The sequence below is a fragment of the Zingiber officinale genome, chromosome 9B, assembly GCF_018446385.1.
Source record: "Zingiber officinale cultivar Zhangliang chromosome 9B, Zo_v1.1, whole genome shotgun sequence".
Taxonomy (NCBI): domain Eukaryota; kingdom Viridiplantae; phylum Streptophyta; class Magnoliopsida; order Zingiberales; family Zingiberaceae; genus Zingiber; species Zingiber officinale.
Window position 1 is genome coordinate 42,248,553 of NC_056003.1, and position 14,896 is coordinate 42,263,448.

At 42.3% G+C, this 14,896-nt stretch overlaps 2 protein-coding genes across 5 annotated transcripts; one reads left to right on the plus strand and one right to left on the minus strand.

The window, feature by feature from the left end:
* The first annotated feature begins 1,610 nt into the window (after positions 1–1,610).
* LOC122024056 (cyclin-L1-1-like) lies at positions 1,611–7,450 on the plus strand. Of its 4 annotated transcripts, none has more exons than XM_042582578.1 (10): positions 1,611–1,861; positions 2,377–2,529; positions 2,688–2,769; positions 2,865–3,005; positions 3,225–3,394; positions 5,925–6,072; positions 6,181–6,195; positions 6,287–6,683; positions 6,808–6,843; positions 6,930–7,450. In XM_042582578.1, exons 2-10 carry the CDS (start codon positions 2,378–2,380, stop codon positions 7,013–7,015), a joined length of 1,227 nt encoding a protein of 408 aa, XP_042438512.1. In that variant the 5' UTR covers positions 1,611–1,861; position 2,377; the 3' UTR covers positions 7,016–7,450. The 4 variants fall into 4 exon arrangements, with proteins under 4 accessions (XP_042438512.1, XP_042438513.1, XP_042438511.1 ...); XM_042582577.1 differs by adding an exon at positions 2,087–2,219 and having other exon boundaries at positions 1,612–1,861; positions 5,925–6,195; XM_042582579.1 differs by lacking the exon at positions 6,181–6,195.
* Positions 7,451–8,584: 1,134 nt separating this feature from the next.
* On the minus strand, positions 8,585–10,028 carry LOC122024968 (leucine-rich repeat receptor-like protein FASCIATED EAR2). The gene has a single exon (XM_042583709.1). It carries the CDS (start codon positions 9,986–9,988, stop codon positions 8,786–8,788), a length of 1,203 nt encoding a protein of 400 aa, XP_042439643.1. The 5' UTR covers positions 9,989–10,028; the 3' UTR covers positions 8,585–8,785.
* Between the last annotated feature and the right edge of the window lie 4,868 nt (positions 10,029–14,896).

Sequence of the window (14,896 nt, forward strand, 5' to 3'; positions counted from 1 at the left end):
TCACAAAAAAAACGCACATAGACAACAGTTTTCAAAAACTGTTACCGTAGCCTTTAAAAATCATTGTCGTAGTATCAAAAAAACATAAATAGACAACAGTTTTTAAAAATCGTTATCGTAGGCCAAAAAAGCTGCTAAAAGACAACGGTTTTTGTTAAAACCGTTGTTAAAAGACAAAACAACAACAACTTGACATTAAGTCATTGTTGTTTCAGTGTTATTAAATGAGGATTTTCTTGTAGTGAATATAATACATTGAAATCATATTGACTCTTTATAATGAAATTATATTAGTTAAATCATTTTAGTATTAAAATATTAAAGCACAGTCATTAGGGTAAAGTACACTTTTGAAAATCTAAATTATTTGGGTCTTTGAAGAGTGCCACCCTTATGTTCAGAATCAAGAATTAATTATTTAGGTAAGATTCGTCAAACCCATGTAATAGTGCAATAATGCAAGGGTGACGTTAGAGAATCTCAGCAACAAACTAACATGCTATGAAAAAAATTAATTTAATTTAATATTATACTTATCTTAGTAAAAAAAACTAAGAAAAGTATATTTTTTAACATCGTCGGCCTAAAATATTTATAGGAGTTCTCATAGTGTTGTCAATTATGTGGGACTAGAACTATATTTTTTTATATAAAACAACCAGAGAAAATTAATGATGAGAAAAATTCATAATAATACGCCGCAGCTGAGTCTCAAACTCTAGATCACTAATTGTTTCGCTTGTGGAATTACTAATAAATCTTGAAATTATTTTTAGTGTGAATAGAAAAAATGATATTAACGTAAATTCATTTTAGGTTTCACCAAAGTTATTAGTAAAGGGGGAAGATTTTTAATAAAATAGTAAGATAGTAAGATTATTAGTAATTAATTAATTTATTTGACTTATATTATATTATTTTTAAACTTTTAGGAATTAAATTTCAAATGAATTTTTAATATATTAATTAAAATTCGAATGTATAATTAATTGATTTATGATTGATTAATACCCTGTTTGGAATCCTAGGGAATTGAATTCCTATGATAATTGGAATTCAATTCCATAGTTTGGAATGAATATTTGAGATGGATTTGATATGGAATTCAATTCCAATTCCATTCCAAACATGAATAGTAAATCAGACCTCAAATGGTCAGATTTGGATAGGAATTTACCATGAACAACTAAAATTACTTAATTGTCCTTTTAACTTAAAACCCTTTTTTTCCATCTGCCGACTCTCTTGTTTTCTCTTGCCTTTCTTCCGTGCGTCGTTTCTCCTTGTGTCGAAAACTTCTCCTTGCACCGTTTCTCTCATGCGCCACCTTCTTCGTACTGCTGTTATGAGGATAAAATGATAAATGTATAAGAATGAAATTCAATTCAAATAGATTCTAAATTAAAAAATTCAATTCAATTCTTTTATTCATTAATTCATTCCAAATATAAGAATTGAATTCAATTCATGTCAGAATTCAATTTCTAATGGAATTCAATTCAATTCCTTCACTTAATTGATTCCAAATTGGTATAATAAAATAATATCCGTTAAATTTTTGTGATTTAATCGGGTCGGGTTTCTGATTCGATCCCGAACTATAAAACTCCGCTCTTGTTGCGCCGTGCGATGCAATTTCGACTGCTCCGGTTAGGGTTGAATTTCCCAATCTCTGCAGCTCGCTGTCGCCGTGATCTTCGCCGGCGGTACCCAAACACCTCTGCGCTTCCCAAGCCCGCCGGTAAACTTCCACGCCGTCACCCAAATCTTCTTTTAGGTCACCTGCGAAGGGCGAAAGCGGCGGCGACTGTGAGGTTGTTTTTGTCTGCGGCCGCGACGCGCTCTAGATAGATATCTACAGGTACGACTTGCACTATCTACAATCTGTTATTTTTGGTATTTAATTTGTCTTCCAAAAACCATAGTTTTGTTTAGTTTGATGTTCTATCTTCTCTAGGGTTTTTGATGTTTCTGTTCATCCCCTTCCAAGTTGGTTGTTAAACATGATTATCTTGAAAATTTTCTTTGTTTCCTGATGTTGTTCTGTTCTTCTACGTTGATCCTCTTTTTTCACTCTTATAAGCAGGTATGGCAGTATGACTATCCATTGATGAAGCAATAAGCTACATACTGATTTTGAAATTGAAATCAAAATCACAAGGAAAACATTGTGTTAGAGAGTTCCAGAAGATAGTACTTTTTTATTCTCTGTAAACAAAGTAATTACTTTGGTTTCCATTAGTTGGATGATTTCTCCATTTTGTATCTCTAACTCATTGGACATGAAACTGTTGCCTAATCTATATTTAGTAATTTTGATGTTGTAATGAAATATTTTTGCTGATCCAGTTAGAATAACTATTTGAAATTTCATAGGATGATATATACTGGGATTGATACCTTCTACCTCACTGAAGAGCAGTTGAAGTGTTCACCATCAAGAAAAGATGGCATCCATGAAGACACAGAAACCACATTACGGATTTATGGGTGTGACCTTATCCAAGAGAGTGGCATTCTTCTTAAACTGTATCCTCTTCCCAGTTTTCCAATGTGTGTTGGTTCTTATTTTTTATTTAGTTATGTGTGGAGTAGGGTTGCATATTTTCCCAGTGTTTATCGGTTTCACCAACTTTTCTTCAACATCGAGTTTCTTTCAGTTGTGAGTATCTTAACTGTTCATTCAGACCACAAGCTGTAATGGCCACTGGGCAGGTTCTTTTCCATCGTTTCTACTGCAAGAAGTCCTTTGCTCGCTTCAGCGTTAAGGTGTGAATCTCAAGGTTCAAATTTTCATCTTTTGTTTAGGATATTTTATAATTATATTTCTCACCCTATGCAATTTACTTTTTGTGAACTATCAGAGGGTTTCTGCGAGTTGTGTATGGTTAGCATCAAAGTTGGAGGAGTGCCCCAAGAAAGCAAAGCATATTATTGTTGTCTTCCATAGAATGGAATGTAGAAGGGAAAATTTGGCAATAGAGCCTTTTGATTTCCAGTCTAAGGCAAGTGCAAGTGTTTCTCTGTTTATATATATATATATATATATATATATATATATTTGTTTTTGGATTTGAATATGAATTGTTAATTTAATAAGTATGTCATTCCATGCAATATCATTCATAAACTATGTAGCTTACTGAACTGTCAGATTAGGGCTTTGTTCTGCTAATTAATGAGATTTTTCTCATATATTATTTTCTTTATTTTTCTTACAACAGAAATATACAGAGTTAAAGAATGATTTGGTTAGGACTGAGGGACATTTGCTGAAAGAAATGGGTTTTATTTGCCATGTTGAACATCCTCACAAGTTTATATCTAACTATCTAGCAACACTTGATGCTTCTCCTGAGATGAGGCAAGAAGCCTGGAATCTGGCCAACGACAGGTACTATGCAGTTCTTTCATCTGAATGAGTGTTGATGTTCACTAAGGGTTTGAAAGTTAGATATTGCATTGAAATTGATGATATTCTTTTTATTTCCATATGTTTCATGCTCTAGAAATATTTTCAATATAAAGTTGATTTGCTGTGCTCGTATCATTTCATTTGCATATTCCAGACACATTAGCTGCTTTATAATAAAGAATTCACAGGTTTAAGTTGCCATATTATATACATAGGCTGTCAGCTACAAGTAAAAAAATTCTTCTTTGAGAGCTCTGGGAACATCTTTTAAAAGTTAAGTGCATTTTAACAAGTTATATATTTATGACACATCAGCTGATTTATATAGAGCATTCACAAGTATAAAATTATGATGTAGTTGCCATCTACAGCTATAAAATTTTAGTTTGAGTTGCCTGGGCATGTATTTTAAATGTTTAATAGATTTGCATTTTGATTTAGGGTATCATTGTCCTGAATGACTGTAGATGTGTCCCATCTTAGTAGTTTGTTTTTTAAGCTAAAAAATTACTCAATGTATTATAGGAACTAGATAGATAAGTAGTAGTGAAATGCAGTAGAAGAATTTGCTTTAACAAATAACTTCTAGAACATAGTTTTCCTATTAGAAGTTAAATGCATTTCAGCAAGTGCTAAAGTGTGAACAAAGTTGTTCTAGAATATTAGATCAGTTTAAAAGCTTATGGGAGCTAAGCTAGTTAGTTGAGTCTCAACTTTGTCATAGTGAATGAAAAACTTGATTTAATAAATAACATATGATAAATTTTACAAGCTAGCTTCTTATGTTTTTTTGTTTTTTGGCAAAACATAAACTTCATCCTAGTTTAGTTAGTTATTTGTGTAAACCCTATTCTATACTTAACAGTCATGAGTTAACCAATATTTGGGGGGGGGGGGGGTATTAAGTGTGACTGACAAATAGACAATGGAGTGAGTAGTTTGAGATTTCTGAGTAATTACATGGTTGTTGACTTGTTATACGATCCTAACTAATGCTGGTCATTTTATTCACTTGTCTTGATTCCATGGCTTCTATAGTCCTGTGTTCTTTCTTCTTATGTCAAGATAGCTCCCTTTTGCAAAGTTTGGTTTTAGGGTCTTACTTTTAAGCTTGTCCCGAGGGAGTGAGGTAGATGACATGGCAAGGATTTCATGGGTAGAGAAAGATTGATAGTATGCATAAAATCTTGTTGAAGAAATCTTCTTCAAAAAAAGGTAGATCCGCTACCTTAGCGGCCCCCCTAATGTCGGCCCCACGGATATGGAGGGAGGTTTATGCAGGTACACAGGCGCGCATGGCGGGGTAAGCCCCAGGTCGTCAGTTCCTGAGAATCAACCCCTGGCCATTACGCCTGAGATACCATGCTGCGCTACGCCCTGGGGGCTGAAGAAAACTTCAAGTTTTGGTTTATTGTTGACCTGTGCTTGATAATTTATGATGGTAATGGATAATGGTATTTTTAATGACACAATATCTCCTTTGTAAACTTCTATTAGACGGTCTAGATGCTCAACTTGTTTTGAACTTATATGACGCATAATCACTATAAACTACATTGTTAGTCATGAACAAATTAGATTTTTGGTGAGCCTGTAATATCAAGTCTTGTAGGATTTTTTGAAAGTTGTGGTTGGTCTAAAGGCAAAGACAAAGGACTTTGTAATATGATATCTTTATGGTTTTCAGGAAACTTGGATCTATGCCAACCATCAATTTCAAATTGTACTCAGTAACGCAATATTCATTTCAAGTTTTAACATCTCATGTCTGGTTCTCTATACCACTAAATTATAGCAAGTATCTATTCCTAGAACTTGAAGGGTAGGTATAACTACTTATTTAATATAACATTGATGACATTACAAAAGATTCATGAGTGACTAAGAATGGGACTGAAACTTCTTGCCAATTCAGACTCTGGTTTTATTGTGTCTTTACTATCCTTATGGATCATGACATACACTTGGACAAATCCAAGACTATGAGCATGAAAATGTCACATGGGAGGGAGCTTTATTTTATCTCAAGGTGATTTGAATATTGAGTTGGTTAATTCAGCCCTTTTTTTGACCAAGGTCACCCATGCTTTCTTACAGTTGTTTATGGTCTGATTACTTGGATGGGAGATAGGGAGAGAGCGGAAAGACTTGCAAAATTACATATGGAGCTTTATCATTTGTGTACATCTTTTTGTCACTTTATCTCCTCTGCCTCGTATTTTCCATTCAAGTAATTGAACCTAGTCACTAATAGTAATGTTAATTATCTTATGTGGGACTAACACCAATAGCATGGGTAATTGATGCCTCTTAACTAAAAGGACGAGAGACGAACAATATAATAATTCTTATTTTTCAGTGTATATACTTCTTTTTCACAATGCTTCTTATGATATTACTAAGTTCTGTTTGTTTTATTTTTCTTTTCCTCATCAAGACTCTGTCTATTCTTCATTCTATTTGAAATATATGGTTTTTGACGAAACAATATTTTCTTTGTACCTACTAGTTTGCGGACAACCCTTTGTGTGCGTTTCAAGAGCGAAGTGGTAGCATGTGGTGTTGTATATGCTGCAGCCCGCAGGTTCCAGGTCCCCCTTCCTGAAAGCCCACCCTGGTGGGAAGTTTTTGATGCAGACAAAGCTGGGATCGATGAGGTTTGTAGAGTTCTTGCACATCTCTACAGTCTTCCTAAGGCACAATGTATTGCCGTCTATAAAGATAATGATTCTTTTACTTCAAGAAGTAAAAATCCAAACCAACAGGCTCAAGTTCACAAGGTATTGAATTGAAGCAGCTTCTGTACATAGATTCTGTAAACTAACATGAATTGTGGCTGTCATTAACAGACTACCACATGTTCTTTGGTAGGAGAGTCCACTCAATGGTGAACCCAAGGAAACATCTACTCCCAAGTCCGAAGCTCCAACTCCTGATGGTAGTTTGCCAAAAGAAACGACTGTCAAAGCAGCTCAGGAGAAAATGGAGGTGAACAATAGTGAGGGTGACACTAGGAATGTGCATGCTGATGTAGATACTGGAGGGGAATCAACAGTAACACCGAATATTGATCAGAAGGTTGATGTAGATAGGAACCGTGACAGAGATAGGGAGAGGACAAGGACCAGAGAACGTGATAGCAGGGGACGGGATTCTGATTATGATGGTAGGAGTCGAGACTTGGACCGAGATAGGGAGAGAGACAAGGATCTAGAGCGTGAAAGAGAGCGAAGACATCATCGCGCCAAGGACAAGGATAAGGGATCAGGTATAGCAAATAATTTTATTTTTGTAGTGATTATTTCGGGAACATTTAAACTTCCATCAGTGTAGGATCCTGCAGTAAAATGAATTGTTCTTGGAGCCATTTAATCGTTTCTCATCTTTTTCAGGGCATTCAGAGAAATTGAGGCATCACTCTTCCCGAGGTACATCTCTGAGTTCATTGAAAAAAATGGCCTGTTGTATATGAATGTAGAGTTTTACTTGGCCTTTATGTGAATCTTTCTTGTAGATCGCAGCGAATACCATAGTTCTCGCTCCTCTCGTGAGAAAGATCGATCTGAGAAAGATAGGCACAGACACCATCCATACAGTTGAGGGATAGATGCTTGGTGGAGCCATATGCAAACACTATCACTGGCTTACCAACTGCACAAGTTGATTGAGAAGCTGTAGCTGTACTTTCAAAGTATAATATTAAATCTTTGCTGGATCTGCACCTACTGCGAGCATCTTTTAAACAGACCATCTTACATCTCAACGACCACCTGAAGTAGTTAATGTAACCTCCCAAGTAATTTATTTTACAAATTGAGGTTGTACATTAAGTTAGTGCAGCAATTTGTGTTGCTGGAAATGCCAACTTTTTTCCCAGCTTTACACAAACGCGAGTGTAATACTATGGAAATACTATCTCCATAGACCCTTTTTTAGAAGATAAAACAAAGAAGCCAGTGTTGTAAACATTTGATTGTATCCGGGAGGTACCGAAGTTTTAGTCTGCAGTTGTGTAGCAAAGTTTTACTTTGTGCATGTTGTACCTCTCAAGTATTGTTCATCTAGGCGCTTTGTTGTGTTGTCCTCTTAGAACTTCAAATTCAAGTGAATTTATGTATATAACCTTAAAACAATCATCTTGTATTGTTCTCTTCCCTGTCTTCCATGAAATCCCAGTATCCAAGGCCTCTCTTCTCTTATGCAAACCTATGGGAGACTTTGAACATTGTTCAGGGTTCAGATTTGTGCATTGCCAGTTCAAGACAGTCATCCAAGATTCTTTCTGCAGATGGTCAAAACCTCCTAGGAACTGATGCTGCTTTCTTCAGGCATTGACTGTTTAGATGATACCTCACCACATATTCCAATAGTGTGAGACATTTATTCAACTGCTAATATAAATATCAAGTCAGCATCTAGGTTTTGTTTGCCGTAGTGGGGTGGGAAGAAGCATAATAGGGGAAGAGAGGGTGGGATTTTGTTCAATGTGTTCATTTTTCTTTTATAGAGAGAGCAAGGAGGGGATAAAAAGGGATTAACCTTAGCTCATACAAACTCACTTCCACTCGCCACTTGTTTCATTGTGCCCAAGTCGCATCTCTGCCTTGCTCATGCTTCGCCTAGCTTTGCCCATTGCTTCACTCAACATTATGCACTATGTCACCCCTCAGTGTCGGGACTTATCAATTCCACTAGAGGAACCAGTGAATGAAAGAGAGTTGTTCAATCTAAGATTGATTATGTCATTTATTGTTTGTTGAATCCAAAGACAACTTAGAGATTTTAATAGAACAAAGAAAGAATTCAACGTGTGCCTTATTGTTTACATAGAGAGAGCAAAGAGGAGATAAAAGGGTTAGAAGAGATTATCCTGATTCCTTTGAACTCACTTTCACTCATCGCCCCTCTCACTAAATCCATGTCGCATCTCTACCTTGCCTAGTGTCGTACCTCACGATTGCCTAACTTCACCAAGGGCAATTTACAGATTTTGATCGAACAAGGTAAGGATTCAACATTTACTTTGTTTGGTGCGAAAGTGAATTCAAAAAAAAAAATGTTTATAATAAATTCAAAGTAAAAGGAGAACCTTCATCTTCTCCCATTATAGTAAACGATGGGAGATGTTTAAATATATAAACAAAATCACACTTTCCTAAATCTTGATTATCGTGCTTGAATCATTTTAACTTTTTGTTGGGAAACAAGAAAATAAAGAATAAAAAAATTGAGAAATAAACCACCGAATTGTAGGTAGGCGACAATCAATAAAGTTGTTTAAACTAATGAAAGAATCAGTAAACATCTCGAGTCGACTCCTAGTAAAATACAAAATAGAACGGTTCTTTTTGCAATTTGTATCGTTTCGCTTTACTTCCCACCGGAGGCGCATTGCTCCGGCGGCCGCGTCGTCCTTGACTCCGTGTTTCGCGGGCACAGGGCTGTTCCCGCAGGCGGCGCCACGCAGTTGTACTGTAGGCACAGCGCCGTGCCTGCCGGCAGCGCCGACCCCGCTCTGATTCCGAACCCAGTGAGGTAGTTGTGATGCAAATAGAGCACCCGCATTCTCCCCGCCACCACCCGCCCCGCCACCGCCAAAGGCACTTCCCCTGTGAATCGATTGAAGTTCAGGTACAACCTTCCTGCCGGCGCCAGCTCTGCCGGCACGGCCCCCGTTAGACGGTTGAAGCTGAGGTCGACCGTCGCACCCGCCACCGCTAGCTGCCCCGCCGGCCGGAGGTCGCCGGCGAACTGGTTCCTCTGCAGCCGAAGCGACGCGACGGGGAAGGTGAAGATGGTCCCCGGGATCGGGCCGGAGAGGCGGTTCATGCTGAGGTCGAGGAAGTTGAGCCGGGTGAGCCGCGGGAGAACGCAATCGACCCGGCCGGTGAGGCGGTTAGCGGCGAGAGAGAGGTAGAGGAGAGAGGGTGGCAAGGGAGGGACCGCACCGGTGAGGGAGTTGCGAGCGAGGTCGAGGCGGAGGAGAGGGGCGGCGGGAGACGGAATCGAGCCGGAGAGGCGGTTCCCTGCGAGAATCACCGTGTGAAGCTCCGGGAGGCGGAGGAGGGCAGTGGGGATGGAGCCGGAGAGGCGATTGGAGCTGAGATCGAGGGTGCGGAGGCAGCGAAGGGAGGACAGAGAGGGAGGAATGGGGCCGGAAAGGCAGTTGCCGGCGAGGGCGAGGAAGCGGAGGGCGGGCGGCAGAGCAGCCGGGAGGGAGCCAGCGACCTGTCCGGGGACGAGGGAGAGCTCGGAGAGAGCGGGGAGGCGGGTGAGGGAAGCCGGAAGAGTGCCGGCGAGGCCTGGGGAGCCGGGGCGTGGGTCGCCGAGCGAGAGCGCGACCACACGGTCGTTGGCGCAGAGCACGCCGGAGAAGGCGCAGGGGTCAGCGGTGAAGTCCCAAGAGGCGAAAAAGTGAGCGCCCGGGGCGTCGGCGAGCGACTTGGGGATGGACTGCAGCACCAAGTAGTCGAGGGGGTGCAAGGTGCTGGTCGCCGGCGCGGCCACGATAAGCACCATGACCACCACGACCATGGCCGCCACTCCGACGTCGTCCTCCTCCTTCACCTGCATTTCGACAAACAGCTGGAGGGTTTTGGGGTTCCGCTCAGGAATGGTGGGAAAATGAAAGAAAGAACAAGAGTCCTTTTATTTGGTGGTGCGCACAGAGCAGCTTTCTCATGCCATGCACTGCCACCACTGTACACTGTCACATAGTTGGTTGGAAATTAGGGTCCAAAACCTTAATTAAGGTCATTAATCATTGATGTTAATCTGGATATCAAGTGTTAAGATGGTAATGCTTTGGGGTTTTGTTAGTTTCTAGGTATCTTTTGGATGGTTCAATGCAATTTATTTATTAGCTGTCAGTGTCGGGTACAAGACTGTGCAGCAGAAGAGCAGGAAAGGGGAGGACGGAATGGTTTTTCTGCTGTAAATATGTCTGCTGGTAATTAGCAGTTGAACAAAAATGGGTACAGTGTTAGTTACTGATTAAGGGGACCTCCGTTGTATTGCACTGGTCATTAAATCATCCCCGTAAGTTTGATGTAATTGGTATTTACTTTAATAAATTTTAAAATTAATTATCGACATAAAATATTTTATTAGACACATGGCATCTCTCGTACAAATGATAGGATAAAATATATTTTAGAATTTATCTATTTATATTTTTTCATTGAGTTGATGAAACTAAATTATAGATTATTTCGAAATCTGACTCAAACGGATTATCCGATGATATAGATAGAATATTGATCAAATCATGATGTTCTGGAGGGATATACTGAGATAACTTTTATGTTGATCAAGTCGTCAGAAGTCCTGTGGTCAACGCTACCTGCAACCAACGACCGGGTCGCCCCGATCCTTGATACCCGATGCTCGAGACAAATCCAACAAACATATAAGTAATAAATTAAGACGCATAATAATAAAATGTGCATAGAATAAGAATGGAGAACGTACCCTGGGCCAAAGGGGCGTCCTCGGGTGGATCGGGGAGTAAGTCGGGATGCTAATCGAGTTGTCATGACCAGGAATAGTAGATGAATTAGAACATATTAGAGAGTTGGATCTGACGACGCGAAGTCGGACGAGGTGGCACGAAACTGGATGCGATCTCGACACGCAGGCCGGGATATAACATTGGCACGTAGGCAGGGATAGGATTATCGACACGTAGGTCGGGATATGAGATCGACACGTAAGTCGGGCTACAATAATGGCACGAAGGCCAGAACATAATAGTGAGGTGCATTACGGCTGTAGCTCGGGATATAACACACAAACTAGATCAGCACAGGGTTGAAACACAATAGTGACATAGAATCGAAATCGGGGCGAAGCTGGTGCGTGAACTGCCGACACATGGAATGCCGACACGTGGAGGCTGCCGGCGAAGGAGGCTGCAGCGCGTGGTGGTTGCATGCCCCTACGGCGGCACTTAAAAGGGAGTTGCTGCCCTCGTGACGAGAGACGACGGCAAGATGCATCCTAGTGGCCAGCTGCGATGGCAGCTACTGAATGTAACGACGAACGTCGGATGAGAGAGGAGAAGAGGGACAGCTTGGCGGCAGCCTCCTCGGTTGAGGAGGAGGCGACAAGAAGTCGGCGTGAAAGGTGGTAGAGGTGTGCGATAGCGTGGGTTAGACGACGGTGATGTTTCTGGGTGGCGTCGTCTTGTAGGAGGCGACGACGGTGTTCCTTGGCGGCGCCGGTGTGGAGAACGAAAGAGGCAGTGGCTTTCACTGGGACTGCCAGCGAGAGGAGAGGTGTTTGGGCTGTCTGTGGGTGTGAGAAAGAGGGAAAGAGAGAGCTATCGGCGTCGGATGTGATCGCCTTCTCCAATGAGCACCTCTCTTGGACATGGTGGCGGCGGAGAAAACCAGGAGGAGTGGAGAAGATGGTGTCGAGGAGAAGGAAAGGAGAGGAGCAGCCACCGGTGCCGGCGAGGAGCGGAGGGTGATGGAGAGCCCTTCGTGAAGTCCCCTAGCGGTGGAGCAAAAACACCCCCCTCTCCCCCGCGTGAACAGTGAATCCCCTTTTTTCTCCAGCCCTAAACAGTGATTTGACCAAAATACCCTCTCTTTCTCTCTAATTCTCATTATGTCCTCAAGATATATCCGTATCATAAGACTCTCCTTCAAGTCTAGTCGAAGGAGTGCAAGTCCGACTGACTAGACCAAGCCCAATGTAAAGTAGAATCACCCCTGAATGCGGAGTCAGATCGCTAGACTGGTCGTATAACATCAAACGAATAGTTGTGGTGATGTCGAACAAGTGACGAAAACGATGCTGAGCGAGCGACAAAAGATAATACCGAGCTGGCAATTGGTCGAATGCCAAGCAAGAGATTGAACGATACCAAGCAAACAATCGAGCGATGCTAAACAGAACTATCGAGCAATTATGCGAATGTTAAGCAAGATGTAAAACGGATGCTAACTGAGCGGCAAAAAATAATGTCGAGCAATTGCTAAGCAGACGATTGAGTGAATGTTAAGGGGGTGATAGGGAGACTACCGAGCAGGCGACCAAGAGAATGCCGACCAGGCAATCGGGAGCATCCCGAATGGGTGGAAAAATGCTGGCAAGCGGTGCCGAGCGTGCGACCAAAAAAATGTCGACCGAGCAATTGGGAGAACACCGAGCGGGCAATAGAGATAATGTCAAGAGGAACCTAGAGGTCGATGGCGAATGAGAGCAAAACCCGTGAGTTGAGCAAGAGTGAATCCTATAAACGGAGAGGGCATGGAGCCTGTGAGATCGAAGGCAAACGGGAGCAAAGCCCTTGAGCCGAGCAAGCGCAGAGCTATTGAGCCAAGGGGCAGTGGATCCCGAGAGATTAAAAAGCACAACATCGCACCAAGCGATCGTGAAGAGGAGGCAAAGCTGGAGATCCGAGTGGGCGCAAAACCCGTGAGTCGATTGGGCATGAAGCCCGTGAGCCTAGCGGCGAGTGGGACGAGTGCTGACTGAGTGGTGAGTGCCGACCGATTGGCAACTGAGATGAGTACCCGGCCAGGGAGGAAACTTGACTTGCTAGTCGATGTGTGTGTGTGCAGCGCATGCTTATAACTCGCACTAGGGCAAGAGTCTGGAGACGTGAGAACATGCTTACTTATAACTCGCGCTGGGACGAGAGTCTCGAGCCCGACCGAGAGGTCGTTGGTCGTGAGATCATGCTCGCTTATAACTCGCACTAGGTGAGAGTCTGGAGTCCCGACCGAGAGGTCATTGGGTGTGAGAGCATCCTCACTTATAACTCATGCTGGGGCGAGAGTCTGGAATCCAAACCGAGTGATCGTTGGGGCGCGAGAGCATGCTCGCTTATAACTCGCACTGGGGTGAGAATATGGAGCCCGACCGGGAGGTCGTTAGTCATAAGAGCATGCTCACTTATAACTCACGCTGGGGTGAGAGTCTGGAGCCTGACCGGGAGGTCGTTGGCCGTGCGAGCATGCTCACTTATAACTCACGCTGGGGCAAGAGTCTGGAATTCCGACTAAGAGATCGTTGGGGCGCGAGAGCATGCTTGCTTATAACTCGCAATGGGGCGAGAGTCTGGAGTACTGACTGAGAGGTCGTTGGGCGTAAAAGCATGCTCACTTATAACTCTCGCTAGAGCGAGAGTATGGAATCCCGACTAAGAGGTCATTGGGGTGCGAGAGCATGTTCGCTTAACTCACGCTGGGGTGAGAGTCTGGAGCCCGACCGAGAGGTCGTTGGTCATGAGAGAATGTACACTTATAACTCGCGCTAGGGCGAAAGTCTGGAGCCCGACCGAGAGGTCGTTGGTCGTGACAACATGCTCACTTATAACTCGCGCTGGGACGAGAGTCTGGAATCCCGACCGAGAGGTCGTTGGGATGCGAGAGCATGCTCGCTTATAGCTCGCATTGGGGCGAGAGTTTGAAGTCCTGACCGAGAGGTCATTGGGCATGAGAGCATACTCACTTATAACTTACGCTGGGGCAAGAGTCTAGAATACTGACCAAGAGGTCATTGGGGTGCGAGAGCATGCTCGCTTATAACTCATGCTGGGGCAAGAGTCTGAAATCCCGATTGAGAGGTCTTTGGTTGTGAGAGCATATTCACTTATAACTTGCACTAGGACAAGAGTCTGAAGCCCGACTAGGAGGTCGTTGATTGTATGAGCATGCTCACTTATAACTCGCTCCGGGGCGAGAGTCTGGAGACGTGATAGCACTTATAACTCGCACTGGGGCGAGAGTTTGGGACCCGATGTCACGCCCCAGGTAGTCCCTGTCCGAAGAAATTTCGGCAGCATCTCCCCTGTACGGCGAACAATATGAATCTCAGTATACATATATCTATACCTCGGCCACACTCGGCCGGAACAATACAATACAAATAAGAAACAACCACGCAGTTTATATCAATATTCCACACAGCTCAACATATAATCAATCCACGCAGTTTAATAGGGAAGAACGATATAAAACCAACGAAGATATACGTACACATCCTACTCCACTACAACGAAGAAAACAAATCCACGAAGTAGTGTGAAAATCTGCAGCGGAAAACAAAAGCAGCAAACCCAAAGGTTCGACATAAAGTCCACAATACAAACCCACAATACAAGTATACGTATAAAAGCGAATACAGAAAACGATATCTAGAAATCCTCGCGACCAAGGGGCTAGCGACTGGAATCTCTCCTGACGGCCTCAACCTGAAAAATAGTAACAACGGGGTGAGTTCAAGAACTCAGCAGGTAAACCAATAGACATGTACGGCAATATATATCTACCAGTAATAACCTATGGTACAGTACACTAAACCATAGAGCCTACAGTACAGTCTCCTAACAGTACAACCTACGGTACGGTCTCCTAACAGTATAACAGATATGCATAGCTGAAATAAACTGTAATAACCAGCAATAGGCATAAAGTACAGTCTATAGCAAGAATAATAAGAAAATGCATAACTGAAATAAACTGTACTCAC

Excerpts from the sequence above, each read along its gene's own strand:
- LOC122024056 (XM_042582577.1), top strand. The coding sequence starts at position 2,378 with ATGATATATACTGGGATTGATACCTTCTACCTCACTGAAGAGCAGTTG. Across the intron at positions 2,530-2,687 it reads AGTGGCATTCTTCTTAAACT|ACCACAAGCTGTAATGGCCA; the intron begins GTATCCTCTTCC and ends CTGTTCATTCAG. Across the intron at positions 6,684-6,807 it reads GGACAAGGATAAGGGATCAG|GGCATTCAGAGAAATTGAGG; the intron begins GTATAGCAAATA and ends CATCTTTTTCAG.
- LOC122024968 (XM_042583709.1), bottom strand. The coding sequence starts at position 9,988 with ATGCAGGTGAAGGAGGAGGACGACGTCGGAGTGGCGGCCATGGTCGTG.